The 14,821-nt window shown below is 39.0% G+C and overlaps 1 protein-coding gene across 2 annotated transcripts; it reads right to left on the reverse strand.

Annotated features, from left to right (window-relative positions):
- Positions 1-320: 320 nt before the first annotated feature.
- Positions 321-14,748, reverse strand: LOC137955933 (protein phosphatase 2C 32-like). 2 transcript variants are annotated; one of them, XM_068803161.1, is made up of 5 exons: positions 14,413-14,748; positions 11,810-14,193; positions 1,876-1,989; positions 1,500-1,764; positions 321-1,390 (listed from the first exon to the last, which is right to left on the reverse strand). In XM_068803161.1, the coding sequence occupies exons 2-5, from the start codon at positions 14,129-14,131 to the stop codon at positions 1,275-1,277; spliced, it is 2,817 nt and encodes a 938-aa protein (XP_068659262.1). In that variant the 5' UTR covers positions 14,132-14,193; positions 14,413-14,748; the 3' UTR covers positions 321-1,274. The 2 variants fall into 2 exon arrangements, with proteins under 2 accessions (XP_068659262.1, XP_068659263.1); XM_068803162.1 differs by lacking the exons at positions 321-1,390; positions 1,500-1,764 and having other exon boundaries at positions 1,899-2,065; positions 11,810-14,748.
- Positions 14,749-14,821: the final 73 nt, after the last annotated feature.

A 14,821-nucleotide genomic window follows, 5' to 3' on the forward strand; every position in this document is an offset into this window, starting at 1 on the left:
CGGGCTTTGAATCGTTTGATCGAACCTCGTCTGCTCCTTGGAGCAGTGATAAGATCACAGCGGATACTGCAAGCCTGAGCGATGCAATCTGGGGTTTCCTTACCTTATAGCTTTTGTATTTGGAGGGGGTAAAAAGGAAGGTCGATCTTTAGGCATACATATTTGAGGCAGATTTGACAGTTTTCTTTTTGGTTGCTATTATCAAACTGTTATTAAACATAATAGCAAGTTTCTTGAAGTATATCAGCTTGAAGATCAATTTCCAAAGGAGTTGGTATTTAACTTAATGGTATGTGCACTATTTATGGTTTTAGCAAATTCTGTTCACATTGCACTATTTATCTCTGTTCATTTCCCATCGGGAAAGTCATATTCTATCTTTTCAATCTTCTTCTCCTTACATATTTTAGTACAGAGTATGCTTGGTACTTGGAACCTTCACATCCACGAGCAGGTGGTACTCGAAAAGAGTCTTTACAAAGCCAGTTTCTCTAGCACTCTAGGCACGGCAATCCAATAGGGAAATTCCTCATAAAACTACCTTGTGCCATTTCCTTATGAGCTGCGTTGTTATGTTCTTCATTGGTCATGCACTAGAACATCTTTGACAAGGTATGACTGGCTGAAGTAGATAGGAGCTTCACAATCTTTTTCAATGTATGTTTCACATCCAAGGTATTGTAGATTCCACTCGAAATTAGTTTCAGTAACAGAATTCGGGCATGTAGTCTCTAGATAATAATTCACTTTGTGTACCACCCTCTTTAAAATGCTGTATACTAAGATGCGAAATCATGGTCACTTCTCCAAGAACTGCAAAGCCTAAACTGAGTACTTGAACAGGAGAATGCAAGTTTAGAACAGAAGACAAATTTCTAAAGCTGATTAATGAAGTAAATTTGACATTTAACATGTGACATATATTTTGGGAGATTTGACTCTTCTGAGCCCAGGGAAGGGGGAAGTCCCGGAAGAAGAAATGTCCAGGGCAACACGACTGTTTCTCATGGTATTGGACTCAGGTCAGCGGCTATTGTGCAACAGAGTAACACATACAATGAGACGGGATGGCCTTCAATTTTAGAAAATTACTCTAGCCCAGTAAAAAGCTTCATCATTGAGCTACTGAGAGGATGTATTGTGGAACCTAGGAACGCGCAAGGGAAGAAACAATATGTTTGAGAGGCAGCACATTTTGAAGCAGAAAAACCTTGATTTCTTTTCTACCTTGCTCGAAAATGTTGACATGGTTTGATTCACAATAGTAATAATCATCACCCCGATGATCTCCAAATCCTACCTTCAAGTGAAATCACCATCACTGAAACATCATCATGGTATTTCCGTCGATCTCCATGAGGAATATCCAACAACTCATGAAAATCCATCCCTACGAAAGTCAATTAATTTGTAAGCTCAAAAAGAACAAATGAGCATCTTTTGTTAACTAGCATTATCTAGAAATTACAGGGAAGAAAAGAACACTGCATCCAACTGACCATTTTTTTTGGCAGCACGGAAGAGAAGCTCAGCGATTAGATACTGTGCAGGATCACCTTCAGGGACATTCTCCATGAACCATGCAACATGAGCAATCACCTCTTCATTACTGAAGTACTGGTACAGGCCATCAGATGAAAGAACCAAGAACCCGTCATTAGCACAGAGCCGATGGTGAACAACAGAAGGAACACAGCTCACATATGGGGAGGTTCCAATGTAATTGATTCGAAACATCTCTAGCAGAGTTTCATTGCATCTGGGCTGCAGCCAAGAATCACAAAGAACTTATAAAATATCCACTACACGAGCACACAGAACCCAGCAGATACAAACAAAAGCAAAGAACTTAGAGAAGATGCTCTGCAAACTGACCTTCTTTAGAAAGCCTGCACCAAAGGCCCGAGTTACTTTCAACTGTCCCTTCACTCTATCATTCAGGATAGCTTGCTGATCTTCGGGATGCTCACTTTTTATCCTAAAAACTTCCTGTAGCATTTGATAAAGAAGACAGGGTCACTGGGTTGCTTCTTCTATGTTTTAAGAATTTAAGTCCATAATCACACTGCAGTCAAACACAAGTATCCTTTAGTTCCAAAATTCTCATGAGAAATGCTACAGTTTTGTCTCACATGATACATATAAGGTAAGCCTAAACATAGATCCACGGTCCGCACAGAGAAATCCCACCTACCAAATGAGCCACATTCTCCACAACACAACATAAACTATTAGGATTAACAGGGATCATCCTGGTTCCAGGCAAGAATTTTTTAAAAGTTTAGAATGCAAATAGTAAATAATTCAAGCAATATCCATTTCATTCTAGGAACTATACTGACCAAATAACCAGATCAAATATAGCAGGTGCCATATTTTCTAGAATAGTACCAACTATTCAAACAGATTTTGTTATTTCTTAAATAGTCTCAGGTCACATGAGGTGCCAATCTACACATGCAAAAATAGATGCAAGTCTCTGCCTGGTTTATATGATGCAAATGATACAGACCGTTTCACACAGTCACATTATAATCTCAAAGAAGACAGGAATACGTGATAAATAAGAAACAGGTAGTATTAGAATACCTACCAACCTTCACATGATTTGATAATTCAGATAGGAAAATGAAATATGGGTAATGTAATTAAAAGAAAAAAAAAATTAGCGAAATGAAACACATCCACATTGCCATTTCTGGAAAATCAAGAAACAAGAAATATAAGAAACAGACAACCCCTGAGTTGCTTAGGGAGGAAATATCACACTAAGCTCATGGTTTGATAAATTGGAACAAGGCAGCAGATTGGTTAACTCTAGAAACGGAGTTGACCAATTAGAACCAAGTTCAACCATTTCTGAAAAAGGAGTGACTGGAATTTTGCTGAAGAAGACATTTAACACCACAAGGAACATCTTTTTCTATATAAGCATCTATATAGCAAGAAGGCAAGGGATGAAGGTTGAGTATCCGCTGTCTATGGTTCAAATAATCTCTCCTCATACTTGAAAAGAGGGAAAAAAACATTGAAGGTTTGACAGTGTGTTTCAGAGGCTGATTATCAGTGGCATCACCACCGAGTGGCAATGTTGAAAATGGTGGTTGACAGCTGAAACCTGCAAAATTCTACATCTATCTAGAATTAACTGCGTCATGGTAAAGGAATTTTCTTTCTCTGTCCTATAGAACCTGAAATTAGATTAAAGGATCAGCAATTATTTATTTATTTATTTATTTTTAAAATGGCCATTAGCTTTTATTGATAAAGCAATGAAGAACAATGTTTGATTTGTGAATGATAAAATTCCAGAAGCAAGGCAGTGAAGCGTAAACAGCTGTAAGAGTGGTTAGGAGGTTCAGAATGTTGCTTTGATAGACAAAATACAATACTGCTGTTAGAGCTACTATCATGAGAACATATTGCAGCCATCATTATTAATTGGAAAGATATGACTCCTTATGTTCTACAAGTAGTAACTACAGCAGCAATATTGTTGGGACCTTTGCCATAGACTAAACAGTTCCTTATAAAAGATGCATCTATTCTTTACACATGGACCATCCACTCTAGCATTCTCAGATGGCCTTCCCAAACTGCAGTTACGTATTTTTTTATAAAATATTATATATTACCATTACAACAAAAGCCCCTTCACCATCTCTTCTTTTCTTTCATTTTGAGAAGGAAAAGCCACTATTCTTTGCACATGGACCATCCACTCTAGCATTCTCGGATGGCCTTCCTAAACTGCAGTTATGTATTTTTTTATAAAATATTATATATTACCATGACAACAGAAGCCCCTTCACCATCTCTTCTTTTTTTCATTTTGAGAAGGAAAAGCCCAAGAATATGAGCACCTTGCATACAAGTTGAGAACTCCCTATCAAATAAGAATATTCATGCATCATTAACAATTTAATTTTTTTTTTGAAGTGTAAAAAGTCCCCCAATCTAGAGTTATTTAGGCTCCATGTTTCAGCTAATTCACGAAAGTGAGTGTCATTGTGCGTAGGAGAATAGCATCATACTAGTCTAGGTTTGAAAAGGATCCTAAAGCTTGTTGGATGGGAAGAAAGCTCTTTAACTTTGGCTATTTATTTTGACAGGAATAGTTCCAATTTCATCATGGTACCAGAGCTAACCCAAGTCCATATCCGTGCTCTTTCTGGCCTCTTAGTGTGTTCTCTATGGGCCAGATGTGTATTTTTCATATGTCTTCAGCCAGGTGTCTATTTAGGTTTGGAAATGAGTGTTAGAATATAAAAAAAAAACAGTCTATAGTTTTATGTGTTCCATGTCTCAAGCTAATTATTTAAAGTAAAGAGTTATTTTGTGTGCAAGAATAATCTCTCATTGGTTTTGGCTTGAAAAGATCCTATACTTATTAGTTGATAAGAGGTCTCAAATTTTGGCAAGTCATTTTGGGAGAAACCAGCCCGACTATAAAAATCCCAAATCCACCAGTGAATTGACTAGCAACTTAAAACCACATTGGCAAATTGAAACTTAAGGGATAGAAACACAATAAAGTACAATAGTTAACGGGAACTTGGAATACAATACTCTCATTCAGGGGTTTTGTTGATTAAGTTGGATATTACTTCAAGTTGATAACATAAAGCAACCATGGTTCCCAAAAGCAATTTGCATTTCAATCTTTTCAAATTGCTACAATTTTATGGTTTAATGAGCTGCTATTGAAAAGAATGCACTTGAAATAATCTCATATTATATCTTTGCTAATCCCTCAGGAAGGAAGCAAGAATCTTTTAGTAAGGTACACTAAGAATAAGTGACCTTCCAAAAGGGAAACCAATGGTGCAGCAGATTAAGGTTCGGAAACATGCCTGCATGAACAGTTTTATCAAAATTTTTACTTAGCAATAAAAATCAGATAATAAACACATAAAAAAATGAAATGACCAATATCCCATGCAGCATTAGAACAGAAACACTGCTGATAGTTTACAGCACCCTACCAAATTTATTGATCCCATTTTTTCAATGCCTTGTCCTCGTCTGGGAAGGAAAGTGAAAGAAGAAAAACTTCAACATCAAAAGAACTGTAACAGTATTTTTGAATGAGGTTTTCAAAATGCATCTTAAAGGAGTGTTAGAAATACCTACATTAGAGGATTTTAATAAATTCTCACTAAATTTAAAGCTTAAGCACCAGGATAAACAAGATTGACAGGATAACAAGATAACGAAGGTCTCCTGGCACTAAAGATGTAAGACAACGGATATGCAACTAAGCTAGAACAAAAGAATAGGTAACTCTCAGTGGTTAAAGGTAGAGCAAGGCTTGCACTAACTTGTCGTGAAACAACACCAAGCTAGTAGTAATCCCCCAAACCGAACAGTCACTTTTCTAGCAGCTAAAAGTCCATTTACTTAAAAACCAAATTGTAGCTTTACACATCGATGCAGTTCCAGAAGAAAATCTTAACACATCCATGCACCAAAAAGTTAAACCAAAAGGATGCAACTCTCTTAATTAAGACATTGCAATAGGTATGACAAAATTTAAAACAGTAAACAGTGACCACTGTAAGTCCCAAAGGAATCAAATTGGAAAGCATTTTGGGATACTTGGCTTGAGAGTTCAGAGGGTTGGCCTAGTCAATTTTCACCTTTTAACAGACTTTTTCATTAAAAAAATAATATGATTGAAAAAATGCAAAAATAAGGGAGGGGAGAAAGAGATTTGGAAGAGAGAAGAGGGAGAAGAAGGAGAAGAGAAGAGACTCCTCAAAACTGAGTCACGTGACATTTACAAAAAAAAAAACCTATTCACTTAACATACCTTAGAACCCTTATATCTCCCACAATACATATCAGGTTACATGAAAATTGAACCATAGACTAATCAAAACATGATGAATAAGATAAAGTACACTCAGGCTATCAAATAGCAGTAAAATGACAAAACTACCCTTCTATAGTAATTTCAACACTCCCCATCAAACTAGAGCATATATGTCCATAAGGCCCAACTTATCACAGAAATGGTTAAACTCTCGTCTGCCAGCTTAGTGAATACATCTCCAAGTTGATCAGTAGACCGAACATAGGGAGTAATAATTTTTTTTTTCATCACAACACCCCAAATAAAGTGATAATCTACTTCAATGTGTTTAGTCCTTTCATGAAATATTGGATTTCCAACAACAAAAATGGCTACTTGATTGTCATAGGTTCACCCTTCTGCAAATCCAACTCACCAACCACAAACTTCACCCACTTTAATTCATTGATTGTGTGAGTCATTGCTCTATATTCAGCTTCAATATTGGACTTAGCCACCACATTCTACTTCTTACTTTTCCAGCTTATCAAGTTACCTCCCAAGAAAACACAATAGCTTGTAGCAAATTTTTTGTCAAACTTAGATCCAACATAATCTGCATATGAGAAAGCTCTTATTTTCAAAAGATCATAAGGTATAAAAAATAACCATTTTCTGGGTGATCCCTTCAAATATCTTAGTATTCTCTATGCAGCCTCCAAATGAATTTTATGAGGATAATCTATAAATTGACTAATAACACTAACAACACTAACAACAAAAGAGATGTCTGGGTGAGTGACCGTGGCATATATCAATTTACCTACTAACCTCCACTATACAATCTTAAAGTCATCACTTTGTTCACCAAGAAGGTCATGGCCAACCTCCATGAGAGTCTCAACTGGCTTAACACCAAATATTTTATACTCCTATAGCATGTCTATAACAAATTTCCTCTGAGTCAAACCAGGCTTGCCTTACTTCTAGCTACCTCGATCCCTAGGAAATACTTCACAGAGCCCTTGTCTGAAAATGTTTTGCAAGTTTCACCTTTAACCCCTCTATTCTTGTTGTATCACTACATGATAAAATAATATCATCAACATATGCAAGGAGAACCACAATGCCACATTTTCTTCTCATCACAAATAACAAGTGGTCACTATTACTCCTTGAAAAGCCAATAGACATAACTACCTAGCTAAATTTGTCAAACTAGACTCTAAAGTCTGCTTGAGACCATATTATGCCTTCTTGAGTCTACATACCTTATTGATATTCCCTTGAGTAACATATCCAAGAGGTTGCTCCATATAAACTTCTTCATCTAAATCACCATACAAGAAGTTATTTTTTTATATCAAACTCAAAAAAGGGCCAATTTTGATTCATAGCCACAGACACCACTATATGTACCGAGGTCAACCGAGCAACAGGGGAGAAGATCTCAAAGATATCCACACCATATGTCTGAGTATACCCACTGGCTACAAACCGTGCCTTATATCTCTCAATAGATCCTTTTGCCCTGTATTTCATGGTATAGACCCAACATCATCCAACTACTGTAGCACCAAGAGGTAAATCACGAAGTACCCATGTACCTCTATCCTGGAAGGGATCCATCTCAACATCCATGGCCTCCTTCCACGGAGGAAACAACAAGGCATTTTGCACAGATGAAGGAATTGTGCAAGAAGACAAAGAACAAACAAACTGTTTATACCGATCAGATAAAGGAAGCAAATGTGACAAAATCAGACCAGGGGTATTGAGTTCCTTACCCTTACGAACACCCTTCCAAAGTCTAATAGGAAGGTGTAAGTCTACATACCTGAGGATCAACTGAAGGAGAGTCATGATCCGATGTGAGAGAGGTGTTCAATCCTGTGATGGAGGGACACATTGTCTATCATATACCTGAAAAGACTTCTCTGCAGTAGTACCAAGTGAAGAAGTAGGAACATGTTGGGTATACAACCAAAGTCCCACATTGGTTAGAAGTGGGGAAGGTCATGGATATATAAGTGTGGACACTATCTCCATTGGTATGGGGATTTTTGGGGTAAAACCCAAGAGCAAATCCATGAGGGCTTAGGCCCAAAGTGGACAATATCATACCAATATGGAAATAGGTTGTGTCCATAGTCCTTACAAATGGTATTAGAGCTATGCCCCAGAGTAAGCCATGGTGGATGGGATCCTCTAAATGCCGAACGAAGGTGGTGGGCTTCAAAATTAGATCGCAAAGGGATCCTTGGATGTGCTCTATTGGATAGGTGGTGTGCTCCGGATTCTTCATGGACGTATCCTGGTCCCAATATGGTGAAGAGGAGTTGATCTGGATAGAGCATGCTCTCGAGACAGGTGGTACTCCATGTAAGGCGTCCGCTTCCAACACATTGGAGTGGAAATTCCAGGTTGGTAGAGAGTGGACAGATGGATGATTGTTTGAGGGGAAGCTCGGTGGTCCTTTGTTCGAGGGGAGGATTGTTGGGTATACGACCAAAGTCCCACATTGGTTAGAAGTGGGGAGGATCATGGATATATAAGTGTTGACACTATCTCCATTGGTATGAGGCTTTTTGGGGTAAAGCCCAAGAGCAAATCCACGAGAGTTTAGACCCAAAGTGGACAATATCATACCAATGTGGAAATAGGTTGTATCCATAGTCCTTACAGAACATCCTCTACAGGAGTAGGTATGACTGTCCCATTACTTGTAGGAGATGGAACAACATCGATGGAAGAGGAGGTGAAGAATGGAGTATCCTCAAAGAGGGTCACATTAGCAGGTAGAAATGTTTTCCTCGTAGAAGAACAAAAGCATTTGTGTCATTTTTGCATATGTGAATACCCCAAGAAAATACATTTGACAGCAAAAGGAGACAGTTTATTCCTAGAAGAACCAACAACATGTACAAAACACACAAAAATAAATACACAAAGGGTCAATGGAAATAATGTGACAGATGGTAGTAGGAAATAAAAAGGTACCTTTCCCTCAAGGACCAAAGAAGGCATCCTGTTAATGAGAAAACATGTAGTAAATACTGCACCACCCCAACATGATTTAGGAACATTCATATGAACCAACATGGTACAAGAATAGTAGCCTCAAACTGATTTTTATTTTCATTGTAAATTTTTGGAATACATCAAATACTCCAGTTATCTCCATTAGGAGATATACCCAATACATCGACTGAAATCATTAATAAATGAAAGAAATACTTATAACCAAATATACTAGATACTGGATAAGGTCCCCAAACATCTGAATGAACAATGTCAAAGAGTCGACTACTTTTGGATTGACTCAACGGGACCGGTGTTCGGTGATGCTTGCCCAATTGACACAACTCACACTAAAACGAAATACTGGAGGGAAATGTGGGGAAAAGCTGAACTAGTTTTGTTGGTGAGAGATGAACTAACAACAAGTGCCATTGTAGAGGAGAGACTGAAGAATGCAACGCATAGGAGGCGTCACGTGAGTGTCCCTCCAGGTAGTATAATTTGCCTCTCTCACACGCGGAACCAATCGTCCTCTTCATTGTGATATCCTGAAACACACAATGAGACGAATAAAAAGTTATGGAACAATTGATAGATTTAGTGAGCTAACTAACCAACAAAAACTTAAGGGGAAACTTTGGAACATATAAAACAGATTGAGGTGTCATGAAAGAGGACGAAAATAGCGTAGTGATGTCTTGAACTGATGTAAGAGATCTATCAGCTAAGGTAACATGTCCAATAGTAGAAGATGCTTATAATTCTAAAAAAAATGAAGACATACTTGACATGCGAGTAATTGTTCCTGATTCAAGTACCCAGTCGGAAAAAGGACGCACATGAAGGGTTGACATACCTAAGTTAGCTAGAGGGGTTGTAGGAATGGAAGCATGAACCATAGATGCTAAGGAACCTGCAGTCAGTTGTGCTAGGCGCTGAAGTAGCTGTTTTATTTCATTAGATGCCTCAGGTGCACTATTTACTTTAGACTCCATAGATGCTTCAGTGCTCTCATGAACTGTTGAATTAGCCCAAGCAGGTTTGCCAAACTTTCCCCAACATTTATCACAAAAATGGTTGAAGCGGCCATAATGAATGCACTTTCTGTTAGGTCGACTATCAACTCTACCTCTTCCTCGGCCCTGATTGTCTCTGCCTCTGCCTCTAGTAGATCCACCTCGACCTCTGGATGAGTCTGAGGTGCCTAGGGTATCAAGCGCATATACATGAACCCCAACTCCATCCTTGTTGCCCTAAGACATAATAGCTGATTTTGCATGCAGTACTCTACTAAATGCTGTAGATAACGACTTTACATCCCCTGAGGCTAACAACTGTACCCTAATAACATCAAACTCTGGCCCTAAACCGTCCAGAAACTTTGCAATATGTAACTGTCCCTATTGCTTTCTAGATTCCCTTTCATCTATAGTAAAAGGATGAAAAGCATTTTTTTCTTGCAAAATACCCACTAGTTCACTATAGTATTCTGTAACTATCCTTTGACCTCTCTTGAGGCCAAACAGCCTGGTATACAGCTCATATATTCGCGACAAATTGCTCTCTTGATCATAAACAGATTCCAAGGATCTCCACATTTCTTTGGTTGTGTAACAATCATAACTTGATTCCTCAATTTGAAATCAATGTTGTTGATCAGCCAAGTAATCACTTGACTATCTTCAACCTCCCAGTCATCATTCAAAGGAATTGAGGAGTAATCCCGAATAAAGTTGGACTTTCTCTTAGCTTTCAGATACAATTTTACTGACTTTGACCAATTGAGATAGTTCTGGCCATTAAGTCTCTCATATGTAATTAACATTGCATCTTTCCCTTCTGAACTTCCAGATTCCCTCAAAGGGGAAATAATCTCACCAGAACCAGCCATCAAAATAATAATAGTGTGCACTTAATCCTTAATTTCACTTTCCCAAAGCTTGTATGAAAAAACCGTAGGTGGGCCTCACTCTTGAAATTAGGGTAAGGTCAAGACTGGTAATGTGCGCCAACCACAAATGAATAATCTCAATTTCAACAATTAAAAATCACACTTCATGAAGAATTCACAAAAGTAACGCAGACTTCAAACCTGGAATTGGGTGGGCACAAACCAGAAAAAGAGTAGATTTCTACTCAATAATCTCTAATAGAGTAGTAGTTGTGCATTATACTGCCTAGATTGCAGTAGAAAGCATCAACCCTAGGGTTATGGCAGAATAGGAACACAGACTCAAATTTTTATCAACCAGTCACTTGTAGGTTTAAAAGAAATTTGAGATCAAACCCTTCAATGGCAGGAACAAAAGAATATGGAAGCGTCAGACTACAATCTACTGCTCTAATACCATGAAAAAAAGGCAAAATAAGGGAGGAGAGAGAAATTTGAAAGAGAGAAAGAGAGAGAAGAAGAAGAGAAGAAGAGACTCCTCAAAACTGGGTCGCGTTGGGGGTCGAGCTGAATCCCAATATTCTTATTAAGTGAGATATAGACATTTACAAAAAAAACCTATTCAAACATACTTTAGAACCCTTATATCTCCCTCAATACATATCAGAATTACATGAAAATTGAACCGTAGACTAATCAAAACATGATGAATAAGACAAAGTAAACTCAGGCTATCACATAGCAGTAAAATGACAAAAATACCCTTGTATAGTAATTTTAACAATGATGTTTTCAAGTCTTCATCTAAAATTCATGTTTCATTTAACATTCATATGTCACTCTCTACCTTCCACCACTGTTGATTCTCAATTCAAATAGCAGCCTTTCTCACAGTTAGGCTTAACTTTGGTCATAATATACCCCCAATGTTCATTCCAGTGAATGATATGACATATAGTGAACACAAAATACCCTTCAAACTATCAGATGGAAAGATAAATTGAAGTAGACAACAGTAAAATGATGAACAACCAACAAATTACAAAGATATTCATTGTTGACATAAAAAACAATAAAAAGAAAATTTGATTTACATAACATACCTCCTCGATACTAGTACTATGATCCGTGGACAGCTGAATAGCTCTCATCTTTAGTCTGCAGATAGAGATCTCCCTGTTCTTGTTTTTCTTGCACATCACAGTGGTCTGATTATGTATTGGAGACTCCTCTGATATCCTATCTAGCTCCACACGCACAAGTGATTCTCTGGACCTGTTTCTGGATCGGGCATCATCTTTTGATGTGCTTGAATTAGTGTTAGGCCTTTCTTGTGCCAAAACAACACGACTATCCCCAAGATTCATCACATACACATCTTGGTCCTTCATCAACATTACTAAAACACATGAACCCATAAGCGCAAGCTCTGGGTTCCTGTCTAGTGCCTGTTCCACCATGTCCATGTATGCCTCTTCAGTCATTTCAAGTGCCCGAGTCATAGCTTCCAAAACTGCTGCATGATCAACTGGACCTGACTTGCATCTCCTTATGGGCCCCAAAAAGTCCATGATCCTCTCACCTGTAAGATTTCGATTCCTGTGCCAGTCGTAACTCCAAGGGAAGAGCTTTTTACGCAAAGATTTCTGCTTTTTATACATTTTCCTTAGCTTTGCTCCTACCAAAGATGTCTTTATTTGTTTGTGCCCTGGAACAGAAAAAGAAGATGGAGTGTGGTGTTTCAATTCCTCTTCAGCACTGCCCTCGTCCTCTCTCATAAATCCTGTTCCTTTGCTAGTGGAGCATGATGGGGCTTGTGCTGATGGGATCGTTTCCCTTGAACATAAATCTTCTAGTGCTGGCCGTAGGTTCCATGGAGTCTTTTGGTTGACAATATCTGATACAAAGGATCCATTTATCTCTTTGTCCTCCATCTGGAGCAACTCATATAGACGCTTGCTTTTCCTACCTGGGCCACCCAAATTCTTCGATGATACATTAAAAGCTACATTTTTTGAGATGCCACTAGGTTCTGCAGTGTCCACATTTACACCTAAGTTTGGTTCTTGATCAGATTTACTATTCACTTGCAACTCAGTTACATCCACAACCTTATCCCTCTCCTCAACTATTTCCCCAGTTTCTACTGATTTTGTCGTATCAGCAACCTTATCCCTCTCCTCAATTATTTCCTCTGTTTCTACTTGGAAATCAGTAGACTTCTGGAGCCCCTCATCTACAACAGTTTTGTCCATGTTTTTTTTAGCATTCAAAGTTTCTACTGGAATGATCATAGGTTCATCTGAAAGTGCACCAATTTTGTCATTCTCAAGAATCCCAGAAGAAGATGGATTTGTCTCAGTTTTTTCTTCATAATCCCAAAGCAATCCTTCTAATTCTTTATCTATGGCCTTATATAGATTGCTCATTAGAAAATCAGGAGCATCAGGCCCACTAAAACCATCATAGATTCCAACAAATAGCCAGCCTTGTTCTTCTGACAACACAACATGAACCCTGTCCTCGCCAGCCTTCCCATGCGCCCACTGCAAGTTACGAGTATTACTATACTCAACCTCAGAAGGCCCTGCCTCAACATAATTACGTGGAGGTTCTGAGCGAGACTTTGCCTCCTTAGAATGCCATACAAACTGGGTTACTGGCTGCAAGAAGAACCGTTGCATCCAGCCAGGCCCAACAGAATGCCTCGAAAATGTTCTGGCGAGTACATTTCTCATAGGCCTACCCACTCTACTCATGTTCCTCACCAGCCGACCAAAACCAGGTCTCCTCCTAGCATATACAAGTGGTGCAGAGAAGTTGGTTTTGTCGGTAGAATCAAGGGGACCTGACATGAAGCCGCTCTTCTCAATGGGCCCCGACATGAACCCACCTCCTCGTTCTAAAGGCCCTGAGGCAAACCCTCTTTCGAGGGGGCCTGACAGAAACCCATTTAGAGGACCAGATCCACGGGGCACCGGTTGTAAAGGAATTGCAGCAAAAGAAGATGTGCTCTCAAATGAAGCTGCAGGCTCTTGGACATCACTTGCAAATAATGCACTGTGGTTGACTGATCGAGCAGTGGAGACATTGGCACTAACTGAAGCACCAGATATAGCTCTAAATGTGGTCTCTGGAAAATTTTTGCTGGGTCTTGGGAAGTTTAAACCCGCCAGGGGCTCATCCACCATCTCTCGCCGGAAGGACCCACTCTGTGTTTCTGAATCTATGGTACTCGAATCTACTGTAAACCTTTCAGAGTTGGATGGGGTTAAAGCTGGAGAATCAGCAATGACCGGCCTGACATAGCAGAAGGAGTGCCCCAACCCTTCATCTAGTGGCTCCAAGAAGTCCAAATCAATGCCATCTTTTGCATGGCCCGCCGGTACAAAGCACCCAACAACACGAGAAGTACTGTTTCCCATAACTGATAGAGCTAAACAAACGTATGGTTACAATACCTTCGGTTTGAGGGGTTTCTGCGGCTCTGCACCATGATTAGGTGCAGAAGAGAAGGACTCAGACAAAATGTCGTGGTGGAAAATACAGAAAAACATGAAGGTCCCTCCATCCAATAGGTTCCATGGTAATAACCATGCATCATAGTATTCCTAAAAGCTAGAGCATCATCAACTTAAAAAAAAAAAAAAAAAAAAACATAAGGGGAACCGAAAAAATTAAACGTAAAAGCAATAAAAAATCTGACCTTCGAGAGAGCGTCGAAACTTGTCCGCGATATTTGCATCAGATACCGGAGGGGATAGATCTAAATGTGTGATATTGAAGAAAGAGGCAGCCCGGTGAACAAACTTGGAAGGGAAGGGAGAGAAAGGAAAAGGAACAAAACCCAGATAAAAAAATAACAAAAACGAAACAATGACAGAGCAAGAAAAAGCAGGGCTAAGACGAGATTGGAGCGACGAGTGAGAAACAGAGACTCGAGGAGCGAGGAGCGAGGAGCGAGGAAGCAGAGCTGAGAGAAAGAGTGTTTATTGGGTGTGTAAGGTGAATCAGTGTGAATGACAGAGTTCAACAAAGGAGGGTCTCTTTCTCGGGGTTTTCAAATGGTTTGGGAGGGTAAAAGGAAATTAAATACAGTTGAAAGTTGGAACAGT

The sequence above is a fragment of the Aristolochia californica genome, unplaced genomic scaffold, assembly GCF_029961685.1.
Source record: "Aristolochia californica isolate CCGP_79_NKW_82.1479 unplaced genomic scaffold, dmAriCali1.0.hap1 SCAF_2, whole genome shotgun sequence".
Classification (NCBI taxonomy): Eukaryota; Viridiplantae; Streptophyta; class Magnoliopsida; order Piperales; family Aristolochiaceae; genus Aristolochia; species Aristolochia californica.

Excerpts from the sequence above, each read along its gene's own strand:
- LOC137955933 (XM_068803161.1), bottom strand. The coding sequence starts at position 14,131 with ATGGGAAACAGTACTTCTCGTGTTGTTGGGTGCTTTGTACCGGCGGGC. Across the intron at positions 1,990-11,809 it reads ATAGTACTAGTATCGAGGAG|GAAGTTTTTAGGATAAAAAG; the intron begins GTATGTTATGTA and ends CAAATGCTACAG. Across the intron at positions 1,765-1,875 it reads GTGCAGGCTTTCTAAAGAAG|CCCAGATGCAATGAAACTCT; the intron begins GTCAGTTTGCAG and ends TCTTGGCTGCAG.